The sequence below is a fragment of the Colobus angolensis genome, unplaced genomic scaffold (assembly GCF_000951035.1).
Source record: "Colobus angolensis palliatus isolate OR3802 unplaced genomic scaffold, Cang.pa_1.0 Scaffold56, whole genome shotgun sequence".
NCBI classification, from domain to species: domain Eukaryota; kingdom Metazoa; phylum Chordata; class Mammalia; order Primates; family Cercopithecidae; genus Colobus; species Colobus angolensis.
Genome location: NW_012119154.1, coordinates 8509213 through 8529645, shown reverse-complemented (window position 1 = coordinate 8529645; position 20433 = coordinate 8509213). Strand labels below are relative to the sequence as shown.

Genomic DNA, 20433 nt, shown 5'->3' with positions numbered 1-20433 from the left:
CAGATGAAAATGTTATTTTAAAATACTTACATCCAGAACACTTCTTATCATTTTGTTAAGAGGATGAAAAAGTGAGAATATTTTATAATTGAAAGAGGTTAGTAGGGGTTATTTCCCAGAGAGAACAAATTAATCATTCAATAATTTGAAAGTACAACAGACATACAGAAACGTGAGCAAAAAAAGAAGAGAGGGGGAAAGATTGATGAATTTCTATAAACTCAGCAAACCTGGATAAGCAACACACAGATAAAAAAAATATATAAGACTATCAGCACCCTCTTGTCACCCTTGTATAGCTCTCGAAAGGTAAAAACTATACTGATTTTGCAGCATAGATTACTTGAGCTTTATGTGAGAGAATCATACAATATGCACTCTTTTATAACTTTATACTTTCTTGTTGTTGCAAGTAGTGCCAATTGATTTATCCTCATTGATAAATAATTTTCTATTGTATAACTTATGGAATTTGTGATATTTCATTAAATACCACAAGATATGTATCCATTCTATTGTTAATGAACTTTTCAGTCATTTCTCTTTTTTTGCTGTTAAACACGGTGCTGCTGTAAACATTCTTGGACACATATTTTGTTTAGTGTATGCATTATTTTTGTTGACTATACAAATAGGGGGTTATGCCTACATTTAATTTTAATGGATACTACCATACAGTTTTCCAAAATGACTGCCAATTTTTACTCCCACCAGCAATGCATGAGAGTTTTCAGCACTTCATCCCCTTCTAGCACTTGATATTTTCCTTTTTTTTTTTAAAGTTAGCTATTTTGGTGGCTAGATAGTAATATTTCATACGGTTTTAATTTGCATTTCCTTAATAGATAATTAAGTTGCACATCTTTTTCCATACATATTGTAAAGTTTTAGCTTTTTTGAAGTACATATTCTACTTTTATTGCTCATTATTTTATTGACTTTACTGTTTTATTCTTATGGGTTTTAGAAATATTTGTATTTTCTATATATCATATACCAGTGACTTGCAATTTACTTGGATTATACATAGATTATCTTATTTGGTGCCTCCTTTTTCAGTATTTTATTAGTGGACTTTTGATGATAAGAAACTCTTCATGTTAAAAAGTTTAAGTTTTCACCTTCTCCTTTATCATTAGCCTTTTTTCTCTTTAAGAAACCTTTGATTACTTCAAGGCCATAAAAATAAGATTCTGTTTTATTCTAAAGGCTTTATAGCTTCAACATTTACAAGTACATTTACAATACATCTATCATTTAATTCTGTGTATGGTATGAGATAAAGATTGATTGATTTAATAAATATCTTCACTAATACCTAAAAAGTTTATGAAGTATATCGTACTAAATAAAACTTCTTAGTAAGAATAGAAATAATTTATACCATAAGGAAAAGATACCTGTCTGGACGGAGGGAGGAGGGGAACAAAAGAACAAAGGGACTAAGATGGCGCATTTCCGGGTTCTTCATCACCAACTTTCCCGCGCCCAGGAGGAGACATAGGCCGACTGCGCAGGCCTACCTCACGTCCCACCGGGGAAACCGAAACCTACTTGGCCGCCCCTACCGCCCGGCCCCCGACCCGCCTATGTCCTGCCCGCTGCCCGCCCACCCTCAGGCCCAAGACATAAAAGCCGCTCCTGGCAGGCGTGCGGCGCGAACTTACTTGGCCCCTCCTGATAAGCGGGATCTAGGAACCGCGCCCGGGAACGCCAGAGCGACTTACTCGGCCCCCGCCACGGGAGACCGGTGAACTTCGCCCCTTTCTTCTTCACATTGGCTAGCTAATAAAGTTTCTTTTTACCTTGCCTACTTGCCTTTTCTCTGGCATTTGCTCTGGTGGTCGCATTAAAGCAAATCAATACCCTCATTAGCAACAGTGGAGCAAAAGCTAAACTGTGTTAACATTTTATTGATGAGGAAAGCTTTAATGAGCAAAAACTTGCTACAAGCTTCCTAGCAGCCAGGGAGAAAAGGTAAAAATAATGACTTTCAAAGATATTATTGTCTATTAGAGAAAAGAATGCTATTTCCTAGGGGAAAATAAATTATTCCTGTGTTTTGCTCTGAGAGTAATTTTCTATGAAGACAGGCAGAAAGGCATTAATTGCAGAACCATTTGTTTAATTTCAGAAACAGGCAAGATGAATTACAGCCACAGGCAAACATTGAGGCACAACTGTTTTCCTGCCTATTCAATAAATATAGAGATATTATATTTTTTCAGAGAAACAGAAAACACAGAAAAATTCAGATTTAGATTCTGAAATGCAAGAAAGGCTCCCTAGAGACCACAACAAAATTAATTTGTATAACATGAACATATATTTAATAAATACATCAAGAAGCCTCAATTTCAAAATAGCAAAATAATTCAGAAAAAAATAGGAGATAAAAATTATTTCCCCTCATCTTCTGCCACTGACTTCATCTCCAAGGATACAATGCCTAGGAAAAACATGCACTGGAGAAGAAGGGCTGGTCACTGCTGGCAGCCTAGACCAAAGCAGGCTTTCTGCCTAGTTTGCCTTTAATTAAAACATCCATGCATATCACACTCACCTTTATGTTTGTTGCATCACCCTCTGAAGCACAATTACTACTATACAAATGTGGTTATTCCTTGTAGTATAAGACCTGGAAGTGAACAGTAATATTAATTTTTTAAATAAATTCTGTAAAGGAGGACTAAATTTTTGCAGACCTCTCCAAATTCTATCTGTCCCTGAAAACTTTGTACCTTTTAAAAGAAAAAAAAAATCCCCATGGCCTTGAGTATCCTTTATTACACTCAGAAAATTACCCTAAACACATTTATTGCCCTGAATAACCTAGATGAATTGGACTTTTTGTATAATGACCTAGAAATATTCTATATAAGTCATTAGTGTCTCTTAGAGCTGTCGTGGATCTCAAAGGTCATCTAACCCTAATCTAACTGATCATCAGAGACACCTGTAGGTCTTCCTAAATATATGAAATCATAAAGTCTCATTCCCTACCACCCATCCCATTTACTGGGCATAAATCACCCAAATTTCTCAATTGATCAGAGCATTTAGGGACATGGTACTGCACTGGAAACTCCAGGGATGGATGTTTAGACAGAGTTTCCTATCTGAAATCTCACTTTGTTCCTAAAGTTATTAAATGATGGAGAAGTCACTCTCTCTACTTTGGAGATTAGTGAATAATGACTCAAAGACTGAAGAACCTGTCTAAAGAAAGAAGATGGACGCCACAATCAGGAAGATGGGGTTTTGAATGCAGTTAGGTGAAAAGGAAGTGGTGAGAACCGATGGAGGCTGAGTGAGGGTCAGGTATGACCCTTCTCCTGAATGAGTTGGGTAACAGCCTGTTCTGAACAGAAGTCTCTAAACATGGATTACTTTGTGAAAGCTCTTTAAGACAGCATAAGAGAAAACTCAAAATATCCACTAAAAATGTATAGGTTTCCAGGAAGTACATTAATAGTAAGAATTTCAGGGAATCTTTCAGGTCAGTATGTCAGCCTTTTGGTTCATTTAGAACAATATACAAAAGTATAATAAAAATCGACTTCACCTCTATAAATGAACACTCCTTAGCCAATACGGCATTTTTCTTTTCCCTTCACAAATGCAGAATGTGAAATCCCAGAAGTTTAAGGAGCTTGCACAAATTCCGCAGTGAGTGTTTGGATGTGTGTATACGGTGGTGGGGGGTATGGTATTCAAATTCAGGACTTCTTACATCAGTTAAAGGATGCTTTTTATCTCCCATGTTGCAGGTATAGCAACATGGCGGTGTGGAGGAATCCACAGCATATCCTTATTATGTCTGCATCCCCAAGCCCGGGAACACAGACTGATGAAGAGCCACCAATTTGAAAAAAAAAAAAAAAACAAAAACCATCAGTTAATTTCTTGAAGAAAGTTTAAATAAGATTTAATAAGATATAGATATATACTCAACAGAATTAGACATTAGATAGAAATACACGTGTGTTTGTGTGTATGTATGTGTCTGTGTGTGCATATGCGTGTGTATGCAAAAAATAACCCTGGGGCACTAACGCAACGTAGATTTTTCATAACACTAGCTCCCTACATTCTACTTGCCTGTTTCACCAAATTCATTTAGAGCTTTACATTTTGCATGAAGAAAAACAGGATACAATATCCGAGTCCTCTGGTACAATATGAGTCTTGCTGGCATGTAAAGGAAGCTAACCAAGTCGGGTAAATCTCCAGTGAGAAAGACATATAGGCACGGTAAGACAATAAATCATAAAATGATCTTTCAGCAGATTCAGCTGCAAATATTTTTTGTCTATGTTCCTTTAACAACTCTTTTAATGGCATCTCACTGTTTCTCCCTTAGGAAGTTATCTCATTGTATAATTGGCCTTGCTTTAAGTGAAATTTTCTTACTGTCCAATTTAAATTGCTACTTTTTTCAGTCTCAGGCCATTGCTCTCTGTTACATTACTATTAAGTACCTTAACTAATTCCTTTCTCTTTGGAAAGGATGAAATTGGCTTGCACATTTCAGTTGAAAATGTAGCTTTATTCTTCTGACTCAAAAATTTAAAACACTTGAAAATGACAGACTTGCATCCTGTTTTTTGAGAAAGCAGATGATTTTCCTGTTTCTGAGATTTCCACAGATGGCAGCAGCAGCCCACCTGGAGTGGTAGCTGTGCAGATCCAAGCTGTAGCGGGGAAGGTGCCACCAGGGCTGCATACTCCCCAGAGATTGTGGGATCACCACCTAAGCCTTCTGAGTTTGTGGGGTGGGAGCCCCATCCTACTAGGCACAGCTGCAGCCACCCAGCCATGGCTGCAAACGCTGACATTCCTGCCAGGCTGTCCTTCATGTTCCCATGGAGTCCATGGCTCCAAGTGAGAACTTACAGTGCTTTGACTGGGCCTGCCCATGGCCACCCATAGACCAATTAGCACAGACTTCCTCCCTTCTGAAGCCCATAAAAATCCCCGAAAATGTGCAAGTCAGACTCAGGTAGAGTCAGGCAGCCTGCCTGCAGATAGGAGCTACCTACTCTGGGTCTCCTCTCCACTGAGAGCTGCAGACATTGGGATGACCTGCCTGTGGAAAGGAGGTACCCACTCTGGGTCTGCTGAGGGCTGTACTGAGGTGCTCAATAAAGCACCTCTTCACCTTGCTCAGCCTCTAGTTGTCTGCATACCTCATTCTTCCTGGACATGGGATAAGAACTCAGCACCTGCCAAATGGTGGAACTGAAAGACCTGTATGTAACACAAACAGGGCTGAAACATGCCCAACACTCCCCACCCCCGTTGGTTGTGCTTGCCACGTTGCAAGGGACAAGGAGAGAAGAGCTCTGGCCTTTTAGGGAGGCCAGACCTAAGGGCTCCTTAAGCCAGGGTGTAACACCCTCTTTGGGGCTCTGTGGTTCCTGGCGTCTCCAAGCGTCCAGGCACCAATGCGTTCCACACTACCCACAGTGGAAGCTGTTTGTGTCACACCTGGTCCAACGGCAGCCTTGTGCAGAGCTGGTGCTTGTGCTGGTGCCTGCAGCTTCCTACTGTCCCACAGCAACTGGTGTGTCTCACTGTGCACAGTGACTGGACCCCGTGCTGTCTCATTCACACACCCCTTGCTGCTGTGCGCCCTTGGCAGTGTGGCATCTGGGCTGGTAGCATGAGCCAAGTGCAGCCTGACAGGATGAGTGGGCAGAATGAGCCCAGCAGGCCCAAGTAAAACTCGGGCAAAAGCGGCAACAGGCACAGAAACTTCCAGCTGGAGGAGTGACGCCCTAGGGATCCTATGACACCACTAGCTTAGAAACAATTAATGGGACTGAGACAAGTGATCAAGAATGTACTATGTACATAGAGTTTCTCTAAGTGATCCTGTCATGGAAAGGCAAACACACTGATATTTCTTCGAAAAATGTGAACGTTATACTAGTTGAGGTTCACTAATCTTTTACACAGAGGGGAGAAACACATTTGCAGAGACAGAGGTGCCTACTGACTGACTTTCTCAATAATGTGGGAGAAACAACTGCAAATATCATGTTAAAAAATAGAACTGCAAGGAGGTAGAGAGTCTTACGGTATCATCATGATAACACAAACTTTGGTGGTTTCAAACTATTAGTGCGGTAAAAACCTTGGAGATACAGGGTGAGTGATATGGCCATAAGTATCACCTACATTTAACCATCAGATCTATTTTATTAGGCTATTCTGACAGAGGCTCTGGATCTTTTACCTAGAAACATGATTCAGTGTTTCACAATAAACTTCCCTACTTTTAATTCCTGGACCTTTATACATATATGCCTTACCTTCTTCCTCCCTGGCCTCCTCCCCATCCCTAATCCCTACATGCCCTCTCGTCTCCTATATACACCAGATACTAAAGTTGAGAAGCCTGGAGTATTTAAAAAGTTGAGCTCTTCCCCAGTGGGATGCTATCTAGACCCACTGGGCCTGTGGGTCATCTGCCCACACATCTTCAAGAATACTTGCTGAGTTTGTTCATTGACTATCCATCAAATTCAGATTGAGCCTCATTCCTATTCAGATTTATTCAGATGTCTCCTTCTGTTTGCTCAGTATCTGACCTCTTCTCTCTCCCATTCGAACACTGAGGGTAAAATGGAATAAAGCACTAAAACAAAACAAATTAAACAACAAACACAAATGTCAAAGTATTCCCTGAGCTTCTGTTGTCAGGGTGATATTTAATATTGTCTCAGAGGAAGCATCATCATGCCCAATAGAAGAATCAGTTTTCTGTTAAGATATCAATAAGGTAGTGATTTTCCTCTACAGAAGAAGAGTATCAGCTGCCTCTCATTCCTACAAGGTACACATTATTGAGAGCAGCAGAGGACCCAGCTCAATGAATGAAAAGCTCTTGCCACTGATGACACAAAACCGTGGCAAATCTTTTTGTAGAAAATATTGGAGGTTGCAAAACCCTGATGAAATCAGGTGATAAAGATTTGAACTTGAAACAAAAACTGAAGCAGAGAACTAGAAAATAATGCCAAAACTCCAAAGAGAACAACCTTTCTTGGTAAAAGGTGAACAGAATAACATGGGAAGAAGCAAAGATTTCTAATCTTGTGTGGAAGAAGTGGTATTCAGAACAGTCCAGAAAAAAAGATTCTGAGCCATAATGAGAAAACATTGTCACCATTTTTTTTTATACAAGGGGGAATAGGGAGCTGACATCAGATTTCACTGCATATTGTGCATCGATACTGAATATATTGTGATGGAGACTTGGCAGCCCTCCCAATGCTGCTTCCAATTCCAGCTTAGTCTCTATTTGATTTTCCTTGACAGATTATAGTGACTGTGCCTTGTGATGCAGCTTAAGACAGGGCACTTATGTGCCCTGATGCAGAAGGTTATGTCCAAGAGGGAAAAATGAGACATATATCTCTCAAGCATTGCTGTGCATCCAACAGAATTGCTCAGTGTTAAGAATTGAGAGCTAGAAATCATTTTTGAATTTTCCCAACCATGCTAATGGTAGCTGTAGCTCAGTGGCAAATTTTAATTATTGTTGCATTCATCTCCACTTTCTGAATGAAGAGTAATCTATCCTCTTTTTGAGACATATACCTCTTTATAAACCATGCTGAGGTCATATCACCTTGCAATAAAACATCTGCAGGAGTCGATGGGTGCCTGTTAACTCTGTGCCTGGCATTCAAAGTCATGCCAATCAGGTCCATTATGAATTTCCCTGTACTCCTCCTCTTTTTGTTCTAGCTGTTCACGTCTTACTCTAAGCAACCTAAATTATACTGCGTACTTTCCCATGTTTCTTTCTCTTCCATGCAGGCATTTATCTTGGTTGGGGTTATAACCCACCCATCCTATCTCTGTGTGTTCACATTTCATCTAGAAATTTATCCAATAGAATCCAAGACAAAAGCTTCATAAAACCACAGCCAGAAGCCATCGTTTCTTTCTCTAAGACCTTTATACATCATTTTTCACGTGAGTCCTATAGTTAATTTCCTATATTTTTATTTACTTTCATACTTATATAATGTCTTTCAAAAATTCGTAAGCTTCTTAAAGGTAGGAGCTCTATGGACTGTGGCTCAAGGTCTTGAAATTAGTAAGTGTGAAATAAAATCTTGCTGAATAAATGAATGTGTAATCACTCTTGCTCTCTTTTACAATCGCATAAAGGTATAAAGGATCAGTAGAGACAAGTATGTCTATATGACTATAATAATTATAGGAGTATAAATATAGATATCAAACCCTTCAACATTAAGAATTAAAAATAAAGATCCAGAAAGTCTGACATTATGGCATGACCTTGCAGATTCACATATTCACAGAAGAAATGGTTCAATAGTTGACACTACAGCAGTTACCAAAATATGTCCTCATTGGAAGTAGGGTTGCGATATTACATTTTGATGCAGAACACTGTTTCTACAGAATTAAAAGAGATCTATTTGTGCTCTTATTTTGGGATTCTCTAACGCTATTAAAAAAAAAACAAATGGTTCTTGAAATACTAGTCTTTTGATATATTCCATGAACAAAAGATACTGTGTTCAAATATGTTGGAGAAACTGTGCAAATTATGCCTTCTTCTTAAAAGTTTGTAATATAAAGTGATATATTAAAGGTTTCCAAAAATTAGATAGCTTTTAGAAAGATTGCTTAACCTTGTTTTACCTTGTCTCTCAATTATGATTGTCCTTGTAACAGCCTGTTCCATATAACTATATATATTCCAAGGAAAGAGTCTTCCATGGCATTTTAAAAAATTTCTTCATTTACTATTTATATAAAATACTTACATTTATATGTAAGATATTACTTGACCTCAAAACCCAAAAGATCTGTTTTAATGCCACCATGAGGGTTAAGTATTTATAATACTTTACTTTTTGTTTATAAATGATCAGGCTGCTGTGACGTGAGTGTCAAGGCACAGGTAAGAGGTAGGCCTGCAGCTTTGCCCACTGTTCGTACCTGTATATATGTGATACGGTTAGGCTGTGTCCCTACCTAAATCTCATTTCTAATTGTAATCCCCATGTGTTGGGGAAACAACTGGTGGGAGGTGATTGGACCATGGGTTTGGTTTCTTCCATGCTGTTCTCGTGATAGTGAGTAAGTTCTCATGAGATCTGATGGTGTAAAAGTGTGTGACAGTTCCCCATCGCTCACTCTCTCCTGTCGTCATGTGAGACACGCCTTGCTTTCTCTTCACCTTCTGCCATGATTGTAAGTTTCCTGAGGCCTACCCAGCCATGGAGAACTATGAGTCAATTAAATCTGTTTTCTTTATAAATTACCCAGTCTCTGATAGTTCTTTACAGCAGTGTAAGAATGGACTAATACAATGTGGAACACAAGTAACAGGAGAATGAGAGTATGAAAGTGTCCCCTTGCACTTTAGCTGTTAGCAAAAGTGGAAGCAGAGTTTAAATATGCATTTATTAAATCTCAAAATCCATTTCTGCTGCAGCATTTTTTTCCCTTGATTATATTTGCTTCATTCTTCAATTCTTTCTTGAAAAACTGCTCTGGTTCATATATACTCCACTTGTTTTTTATGATGATTTACAATTCTGTTCTAAGTCTTCCAAATATATTTATTATAAATTACATAATTGCATTTCCATAATGTTGTATAACACACTTAGCTGCCTCATCTCATACCCTGTAGAACTATATTAAATCAATAACATGATTATGGCTTAAATTTTTTAGTGTTCTAGTTACAACATTTAGTTACAACTATCAAACAATAACAAAATGTATGATAACATTTACAAGATAAATTTAAGTGCTTTAAATTTATATGTACTCTTGTTTTGAGTGGTGCCACATAATTAGAATATAATCCAGTATGCAATAAAATTTTGCTGAAAAAAATGAATGCATAAGTCATTCTTGTTCTCTTTTACATTCACATAGAGGTATAGAGAATTATTAGGAATAACTATAGCAATATATCAATATATTTAAATATCCATGTTTTCCTATATGTTGATATATTTATAAACTGAATAATCTGTACTTACAAAATGTGATTGTAATAAGATTCGTAACTAAACTGAAAAATGAAGGGTCCTCCTGATAATAAATTTCGAAAATGTTTCACTAATAAAACCATCTTTCTACACAGCCATCCCCAAAATTCCAATGCAACAAAATAGTAAGCATAGTCTAAGATTTGGAATACCATAATGCTGGTGCTATGGTTTGGATGTGCTTTGTCCCCACAAAAACTCATGTTAAAATTTGATCCCCGGCTGGGCGTGGTGGCTCATGCCTGTAATCCCAGCACTTTGGGAGGCCGAGGTGGGCGGATCGTCTGAGATTGGGGGTTCGAGATCAGCCTGACCAACATGGAGAAACCCCGTCTCTACTAAAATTACAAAAAATTAGTCGGGCACGGTGGTGCATGCCTGTAATTCCAGCTACTCTGGAGGCTGAGGCAGGAGAATCGCTTGAACTCAGGAGGCAGAGGTTGCGGTGATCTGAGATCGTGCCATTGCGCTCCAGCCATTGCACTCTTATTCCAACAAGAGCGAAACTCCGTCTCAAAAAAAAAAAAATTTTTTTTTTTTTTTGATCCCCAATGTATCAGGGTTGGGAGGTGGGGCCTAGTGAAAAGCGTCTGGGTCATGGGGGCAGATCCCTCATAAACAAGTTAATGCCCTTCTGTGCGGTTGAGTGAGTTCTCACTCTTCTTGGTTTCTCTTTCTTGCTTCCTTCCTCACCAGGTAGTCTCGTTGCACATACCTGCTCTCCTGCTTCATGTCATGAGTTGAAGCAGCTTGAGGCTCTCACCAGATGCAGCTGCCCAATCTTGGACTTTCCAGCCATCAGCACCTTGAGCCAAATAAACTTTGTTTTTTTTGTTTGTTTGTTTGTTTGTTTTTGTAAATCACCTAGCTTCGGGTATTCTGTTATAGCTACAAAAATGGACTAAGACAGATATATAGGAATATGTTGTGAAAGTAAGAAAGAAGGCCTGCAGCAATATCCAAATGGATTTATACAATAAATATCAAATGTCTAAACATGAAATACTGCTACACCTTTGGATAAAAGTGGCCAAATGAAATTTCTTTAGGTGTAAAGCCCTGTCTTTACCACTAACATACCATATATTTCAAATCCATAGAAAAGAAGGGCTCAGTAATTCTGAAGATCTTGAAAGAAAATGTCAAAAGTTTGCAGAATTTTATGGAAAAATAAATAAATAATCAGGTTCATATTTGGATTCTTAAATTTAGGAACACTGCCAACATCAGAAAGCTAAATGGAGAATATTTGCCAACCCCATCTTTCCATTAGGGGAAGGTATTAATTAAGCAAACAAATTGCTCTTTTTCAGAGTGGCTAATGGCTCAATAAGAAAAAAATGAAACATCTTCTTGTTATTACACTTTTCATGGTCAGGGTAGACCATGGAAATATTAGTAGACTGAAACTTGGAAAAATGGAACAGACTTCATAAGGAGTAAAGCCAATTAGAGTATATGTAAGAGTTCCCTTTCAAAGGGAAAAGAAAACAATAGTATAGAATGAAGTGATGGTAATCTGCTAGATAGAATTTTTAACTGGCTCTTAACTCTACCCACAGCTGAACAACATAAAAACAGCAAATCTAACAGAGAATGTGATAATATAAAAACAATAGAAATGATCCAGATATACTCCTTATATTCCTCTCACTGGTAATAATGGTTTCTAGGCAGAAAGTGTAAAATACAAAACTGTTAGTCATTGTACTACCATATTAAAGGGAAAACAAAGGGGTTTTATTCCCCATTAATATCTTCCAGAAAGGCCAAACCTCAGAGTTCACAGTTCTGTTATTTCCCAAAGAGACATTAGGTAGACATAGGCTTCATCTAAATGGAATTGCCAATGTCCTAGATCTTTGCAATTAAATCGTTGCTATATTTACTTTGTTTTAAACTACTGGGACAAATATTAGCACTTTTGAATTACTGACTCACTGTCAATACTAGTGGCACTTTCCATTGTATGACCGGATATAACAGGCAGGATTAGACTATGCCTCTTCTGATTTTCCTCTAAACAAAGATACCTTGTTTTCAGGTACATAATGAAACTCGCATGAAGGTAGAACAGGGTTTGGTATAGGACTGTTGTTAATGAAGACACGCAGGTTTTCCTAGTTAGTGAAGTGTAACTACATGCTTTTAATAGTCCCATAATTAATAGGAAGGTATGTACTTTAAAATTGCAAACTTCATGAATGAATGAAATGGATGCCATCTTATTTTCAGGACCCTTTAGTATTACGACAAGAAACTACAGTTGGTTAAGTCTTTGCTACGGCATATCCCCATGTGATGGCAGTTTGCTTATAAATACCTGAAATACCTTTTCCATGCAGTATTCATGAAACAGTGTTTGAAAGGAATACAGTGACACATGAGAAAGCACACATTGGAAGACATAGTGAACCAAACTGGTGGTAAAAACATGACCTTCCTCCATAAGGTCAAATAGTTTTATTATGATTCAACACTACAATACAGTATATATCCATTAAAAAAGAAAACTCTATAATGTATATAAATTATTCCTTCAATTCATCAATTCTTCTTTTCTTTCCCATTACAGCTTTGGTACAATGTGATTTAGTATATAATTTTTAAATACTTTTAGCATCACAAACTCAACACAAAGTACAAAACTAATCCAAATTAGGGATATTATAATCTACACAGTGGTATTCAGTGGTAGGAGAAAATCTTACCTTGATGAATTCATGTCACTAGCTAAGCTATAAAGGCATACCTAGCAGACATGACAGAAGTATGCACCATTAACCAGCTAACGTGTATAGTAGTCTTTGTTTATTTTTTTACAGAATACCAGCAGCAATCATTTGAGTGTTGAGTGAATACTTAAGTCCTCAGCCAGTTTTCCCACCTTGTTCCTCTTCCATCAAAGGCCATGAGAAATAGCTGAAGAAATGTGCCACAACCAGAGCTCTCAGAATTTGACCTGCCAACCGGCATTGCTCATACTCGCACAGTTTGTTCTGCAGCTAGCCGTCATCACCGGGACAGTGCTGGAGGGGCAGTGTGGGCCAATCAGCCTAAGGTTGTTCTGAGGGGTGGGCGGTGTGACATTACAGTAAACAGGCATTCCAGTGGCTGGGAGTGACCCTTGACCTGCCTGGTTAGGTAGCATGATTGGCTGTTGGTATGACTGCTGGGGCAGTCCTTGAGAACCCTGGGTCATTGGCACCTGTAAAAAGACACAAGCAAGAATCCTGTATGAAGAGGCTACTTTTGGTCTGTACAATAAACAACATGGTGTCATGAAAAATATTCAAGCTTTTGAGTTAGACCTAACTGGTCATCAATTCCAACTCTGCCATTTATCGGCTGTTTCACATTAGGAAAGTCACTTAGCCTCTCTGATTCCCTATTCCATTGTGATAATGACATACATGCTTCAAAGTGCCATTGAAAGGATTGAAGGGATGGTATACAGGGCCTGGCACACTGCCTGGAATGCAGCAGATGCTCAGAAGTTGTTAGTTCTGACTTCCCTTCTCTCTCGAAGACCTCTAGAAACTATAGTCTAGATCTTCCACTCTGGGTTTCTCTCAGTTTGAAAAGCCATGCACCCTTTCCGATGTTATGCAAGGTGTCCTGGAGCCCTCCACAGTACAAAGGACTTTTGTCCTGGGTACCCATTATACTCTCAACCTGCAACTTTAGAGAACATTTATTGTGGAGCTGCAGGTAGAAGTCAATGCAACGTGAATCAGAATAGTAGGATAGGGGTCCTAGGATAGGTTCTTTAGGGTCAGAAGCACCTGGTACATTTAAATTTAATTATTATACTATTTCACTAACTCTTTATTTCTGCTTCTGGGGTATTTTATAATATACATCACAAAAGGATACATAACACTTTTAAAATGCTTAACTTGGGTTTAGTCCAGAGAATGCACTTAGTTGTTAGGCTCCAAAAATGCCCTTTAAATGAATCTGAGATGCCATATTAAAATCTCTTATAACTTAAATTTATGGAAAAATGAAGTTTATTTGGATGTGTACAAAAATGAATGGGAATTTGTCATGAAGACTTTCTACCAATAAGCAAAATGTAATAAAATTTCCAAAGATCTTTATGAATAAAACTGTAGACTAATGCATTTTCTTCCATGAATATGAAGTTATATGGAAATAAATTTAGCAGAGCATTCAAAAGCCACAGTAGTGATAGAAGCATGTCGTTTGCATTTTCTACTTTTCTATTATAATCTTGATTCAAAGTAAATTATCAACAGTTATGGGCCAAGAACCCACTACCCAGACAGCCACCCAAACCAGGGACATACCCACAGCTTCCACTTTGACAAATGCTACTTTATAACACAATTTTCCAAGCTGTTTATGAGCACCTGATAAGAAGACATGGTTGGGTAGGAAACCATCACGCTTTGCACCGGAGTTCCTTGTTGGTTATTCATCACGTTCTGACTCTGAGGTGGCTGCTGCACTCCTATTAGGCCTTGGAATCCCTGTTGACCAGACAAGACTGGCTGGTAACCTGTGAAGAAAAGAAATCTTTTGAACTGGTTGTGCCAGAAAGAACACAGAGGTGTTTCATGGGGTAAAAGTACTAGTTCAAAAGGCAGCCTTCAGACATCTCAATCTCCACATTCAGAATGTGTTATCAGATGTTTATTCCATAAGAATGCATTTTTTCTTTTCTTTCTTTTTTTTTTTTTACTTCTAAGAGTGAACAAGATTGTGGCTTTAAAAATTAATTGAAATTTCTATTGTTATGCAGAATGGTCTATTAAACACATGTGACAATGATAAATTTTTCATGGCACAAAAACAGAAGACTCTACTGATACCAATTGACTACTATAAATTACACCTTTCGTATTTGGCTTTTTCTTTGGTTTTGAGGATATTCGGAGAATTAACAGATTATCAAGTTATTTTAAAACTAAATTGACTCATTCCTTAACTATCCTCTTTTCCCAGACAATCTACACATAGAGACCATCAAACAGCCCATTAACTTTGGATGAATTCTACTTTTTTATGTCCTAGTGAACCAAATGATTCGCTACCCTGAGGAATTCACAATAACCACTGCCTTAGACAAAAAGGCAACAGCAAGCGGAATGCATGTCATACTTTTATTCTGTTTTGCCACTAGCTTCTGAGAGAATTTTTTGGTAAAACACTCCAATATGTGACCAAGTATTAATACATATAATAGATAATACAGAATACAATATTCAAAAATTTATCTGTTCATGTCTTTCTGGGTGGGTCAGTTTGTTAGCTTTCTTTCTTTTGTTTTTTTTTTTCAAGTAGGCCAGAATTGATTTATTCCAGTTATTTAAATCCTCACTTCAATGAGTGGTTTAAAACACACCCTTATAAAGGAAGCCTGTGGATTGTTCTTGTAAATGCTGGGCAGAAAGTTATGATGTAGGTGAAAATGACACAATGGTGGAGAAATGAAAGAGATTCACTTTATGCTGTATAATAAGTTCCTTCCAGAGCTCACATTATTAACCATGTAGAGTACCTGAGAATAAGTGGAACTGCTATCGTAATACAGTTCTCTGACAGAAAAGAATCTTTAAGATCCTAGATTTTCTTAACACAAATATGAACTAACTTTCACAATAGAATTTTGAAAATTGAAGCCAAAAGTTAAAAACTAGCTAATCAATATGCATCGTTAATAAATAATCTATATATTGAGTGCCTCTGAGAGTCTTTATATTAAAGGAACACATTATATTATAGTCTTTATAGAAGACAACACTTAACTATCCTTGGATATACAAACTGTATCTTCATTCATTTCAGAAATATTTTGAAACTTTGGCTTGCAAATAGTCACTGAATTAGGAGATTGGCTCAGTTCATCAAATGAGATAGAAGCAAGGCATCCTCAGTCTGGAGAACCGGAGAGCAAGCTTGGGAAAAGGCCAGTTTGGGAGGTCTGACCTATGCCTACAATTGGCAAGCGGAACCAGTGTGTAATCCAAAAAGCTACCCTTTGACCTTCCTTACGTGTCCCATCGTTTTACATTCTTATTACTCACCATAAATCATCTTCATAATGGTTTCAATTTACTGAATGATTTTAAATTATTGCAAATACAACACATATTATGAATATAATTAAGGGTAGTGACCACATTTCCTTGAGCTACATTCTGTCCACGGTAGACAGCCAGAACCTTCCTGTAATATGCTTGGCAGGTCCATTTAAGACTAACAAGATGAGCTCAGAGTTCTGCAAACCTACAGTGTTTGAAGTCTATACAATAAGGAAAACCCATCAGATCTGGGAACAAGAAATGCGATTAATCCCCCATTACAATTTTCACTACTTCTACTTCTCTGTTCTCATTTGCAGAGAGACGTGAGAGACAATTCTTTTGACATTAATTGCAGAAAATTGTTTTCGATTGTTTTCCATTGTCTAGGTCTCCCATTGTGATTCATACATCCAATTGCCCTGAACAATCCTGTGGCTATTTTACCATTTTATTATGACATTATTCCAAACCACATCAAGCTCTTTGTAGCATGAATTATTGTATACATAAGAAAATAACTTGGGACGATCATAGAAAACTTATAACCAACAGACTTCCTTCTAATTTAGTTCTATAGCAAAGGGCAGGCAATGTACACTCACTCTCAAGTCCATATAATTGTGAATATAATAGGGCCTTACTTCTGGCTGAAGATTGAAAGCACAAGTTGAATATGAGAGGATTGCCATTTGGCACTTTGGATTATATTTGTTTATACACTGAAAAGCCAATTGGCCTCAATGGCTCTTCACAGAATATATACAGTTACAATGTAAACAAACAATAACAAAAAAAAAAAATGGAGAGGAAGGGAGGGAAGGAGAAGAAGAAAGTGGGGGAAAGAGGAGCAAGTTGCTTAGTGTCTGAAGATTATTTATGTATTTCCCTATTGAATCCTTCCATTCTTTCACAGCGGCATTTGTTTCAAAATAAATTAGGTGGCCTATAAGAGATTCATTTAACACACCATCTTCTAAACCAAAACTGGGTGAAGGGAAAATAATAGAGCTGTTAAGAAAGCAGGATGTCTTGGTTGGAAGAGGAAGCAATCCTTAATATCAAATAATATTTAAGGAGAGGAAAAGAGTGGGCAGGTTGGGTGCCCCCATCCCAGTAAAGGTGCAGAGCCTGTGACAGCAGGATTCACCTTTGCTGCCAGCCCAGATGCAGCTGCCCTGCCGCAGCATCTCCTTCTCCAGGCCTCCTCTGCCTGATGATTTGTAAACTTTAATATTCAGTTATGCATAGCAATGGGCCACCAGCTGTATGTACATTGGGGTTCCCATGGTAAACACACTTAAGGCAAATGCAGATTTATGTGGGGAGTGAATACTCTACCATTTCAAAATGAAAACTTGAGTGTAAGGAGAGCCCAATTTGTATTCATGAATCCCATTTATTTCTCAATTCTCTCTCCAGGCAAGAAATTTACACCTGCAATGGTTTAATTGGGGTTACTCATTTCTTGAAATTATGTCACAGAAGGTAGATAGCAGAATGGTCTTTAAGACCGGCAGCTGTCTGGTTGAAAATCTGAGTTCTGGTCCAGAAACAGACAAATAGAAATAAAATAGCAGTGACCTACGGATGAACCGACTGTCTGCCTGGGACACAACACACCCGAAGGCAGAGATGGCAGCACTGGTGGGAACTGCTTATCTTGTCTATTCAAATGAGAAATATGTTCCAGTTTGTCAATTCTTAGCTGTGAAATGATCACTTTTTCATATTTATTGAGGATTAGCAAGATATAATGCATCTCACAAAACTGAAGCAGCAACAGTATCTGCCCTGTAGGCTTGCTAGAGATGACAAAGACATTAGCTATTTTTATTATTTCTTTTTCAGTCAAGATTGATTCAGTTTTCAAGTCACATGTGTCATCTATTTTCTGGAGGTAAAAAGGTTAGGAATGGACAAATGCCTGCTAGCAAATAAAAGAACGCACTTGGCAAAGATCGAGGAGTTTATAAGATTTAAAATGTCTGCATTGTATCAATCTGAAAACGGAATAGGTTTTCTACTAAAATACAGCAGTTGCATACTATTTGTAGTTTGAGGGCATTTTGTTAGTATTCAGTTAAGAAAACATTTATCTTCATGTAGCACAATTATGAACAATTAGAATGTAAATTGATTAGGGATTGTAGATTGGCATAGTTGTGACTGATATGATTTTAACTCCTACTTGAGTAGTTTTTTACGGTTTCAATATTTTGGAAATGAATGAAATGACACACACAATAGTAGTGTTTATTTCTGCATTTCTATTATGCCTACTGTTAGTTATGGAGGTTGAAACAGGGAAGGGAGTATAGTGAAGAAAGCAAATTTCTATACCAAGCACATTTCTTCAGAAGCTGGCCAATTCTCACAGCTTCTCCCAATCCACCCAAGCAGTGTGATATACATGTGTTTATTAAAGGAAGTAATCTTAATATGGTAGAATACCTTTTCAAATGATTCGAATTAGTAAGCTGCTTCATATAAAAATTACTTCTCTTGAAGACAGGATATGAATATTTCTCCAAATTTCAAAGGAACCAGCAAGAGCCTTGATTCCGAATCAAACTCTGCTCTTTGTACACGGTGTGAGGTAGAATTACAGCAGCTTAGCTTAATGGTACAGCTGGTGAAGAATATGAAGAAAAAAACTGCTTATCCAGAAAAGCCCTGTCCTTTAGCTGCGGTTTTACAGTTCGTGCATTTGGCCACTTTATAATATCTGTCTGGGTCTGTTTTCTTGGCTCCATGTCAATTCTTCTGCACTTCACCTTCTTTGAGGATTTTCCATTATAGACTAGCTATATTTGTTGATCACTTACTCTAAGCCAAACAGCGAATTAAGTCCTTGTTATGACAATCCTAGAAGGCAGTCAATATGACTAAACTCCATTTGCAGAAGAGAAAATTGTGACTTAGGAGGATATAGTAACTTGTCAAGGTCACACAGCTATTACGAGGAATTGTAGCTAAAATATAAGTTGTGGTTTTCTGACTTTGGCATGCGTGCTTTTCTGTGCTAAATTGTAGTACCATTTATTTAAACATTCTTCTAGTTCTCATAGCCCTCACATCATCCCTTTTATGTGGCAAATATTCATTGACTGCCTATTACATTGTTTTCTCAATATTTAAAACAATTAAGTAAAAAAGATAAGAATTATGCTCCACAGTTTGGTGAACAAGATTTTATTAATATCAAATAAAGAAAAACAAGATAAATTAAAGGTAAAACATGATTGCCTGTCAGAATTAACTCATATCACTCAATCACAGTTTAAAGGCTTGTTACTTAGAGAGCGAAACACAAGGCAGACAGTTGGGGGGTGAGGTACGGGTGGGGCTATTCAAACAGAGTCTCATCCCTTCATTTACTTCATTTCTAATCAGTGATACTATAGTTTTTAATTACTAGGACCATTTCAAATAACGGCTTTCCTCACAATCTTCGAAGAGACTATGTTTATTCTGGCTTGTTTTCTCGAAATAATCTTAAAATCTTGAAATATGCAAATAGCTTAATTCCACATTAAATATATGATCAATTCAATGATTTGACTGTTCCAGGCTAGTGATTGCCTCTGGGAAAGTAACTTGGCCTTTAGAAACAAGAATAGTATTTATATTATTTGAAAGATAAAAATAGGTTTAAAAAAAGAAGATATGCAGGGACTCTGCCAAACAACCTGGGATATCAGATGAAGGCTTGGAGAAATAAAGACCCCTCAGGCCACTTGGAGATGGCTGTACTTTTGGAACTCATAGACTACTATCAGTCTACTTTCTAATTCTGTGAACGCTATGGATTTTTTTCCTGTCTCACTTCATTACTGGGGCACATCACCTTTAAGACAGAAATATTTTCTAGTTTCATCTATTGATAACCCTGTGGTGTTCACGGTAGCCTGAGGTGGAGAAAACAGATACACAGCTTGATATTTTAGTATCACTATGGTTTCGTGGAAGAGGAGTCACTGCCTTGCCTCAGAAAGGTGAATTTTGGGGTTATGGGTGTTCCTGCCTGCAACTTCTCCCTCACGTAAAGCAGAAGAGAGCCTCCACAGTTTCACTCACAAGGAAGCCTGTCAGAGCCAGGGGTCCTTGGGCACAAGGAAGGCATCGATTTTACTGGCCTTTATAGACTCTATCTTACTCTAACTCAACTCCCAGGAGAAAAATCCAAGGAATTACAATGTAGACCAAGTGGTTTGGCAAACCATTTGGTTTGTCAAAGTTTGTTAATTTTGGCAGATAAGGTGTGACTTTTTCTTTTGCCTATATGCCAACCTCTTCCCAATGTACGTAATCTAAAACCCTAAGTG

The 20433-nt window shown here is 37.8% G+C and overlaps 1 protein-coding gene across 2 annotated transcripts in view; it reads right to left on the bottom strand.

Annotated features, from left to right (window-relative positions):
* Positions 1 to 12466: 12466 nt before the first annotated feature.
* ARPP21 (cAMP-regulated phosphoprotein, 21kDa) overlaps positions 12467 to 20433 on the bottom strand; it is a 157816-nt gene continuing 149849 nt past the window's right edge. For both annotated transcript variants that reach the window (XM_011961568.1, XM_011961569.1), the window contains 2 exons: positions 14432 to 14580; positions 12467 to 13263 (listed from right to left, as the gene is read on the bottom strand). In XM_011961568.1, coding sequence (XP_011816958.1) covers positions 13006 to 13263; positions 14432 to 14580 — 407 coding nt within the window. In that variant the 3' untranslated portion in view covers positions 12467 to 13005. The remainder of the gene's footprint in view (positions 13264 to 14431; positions 14581 to 20433) is intronic.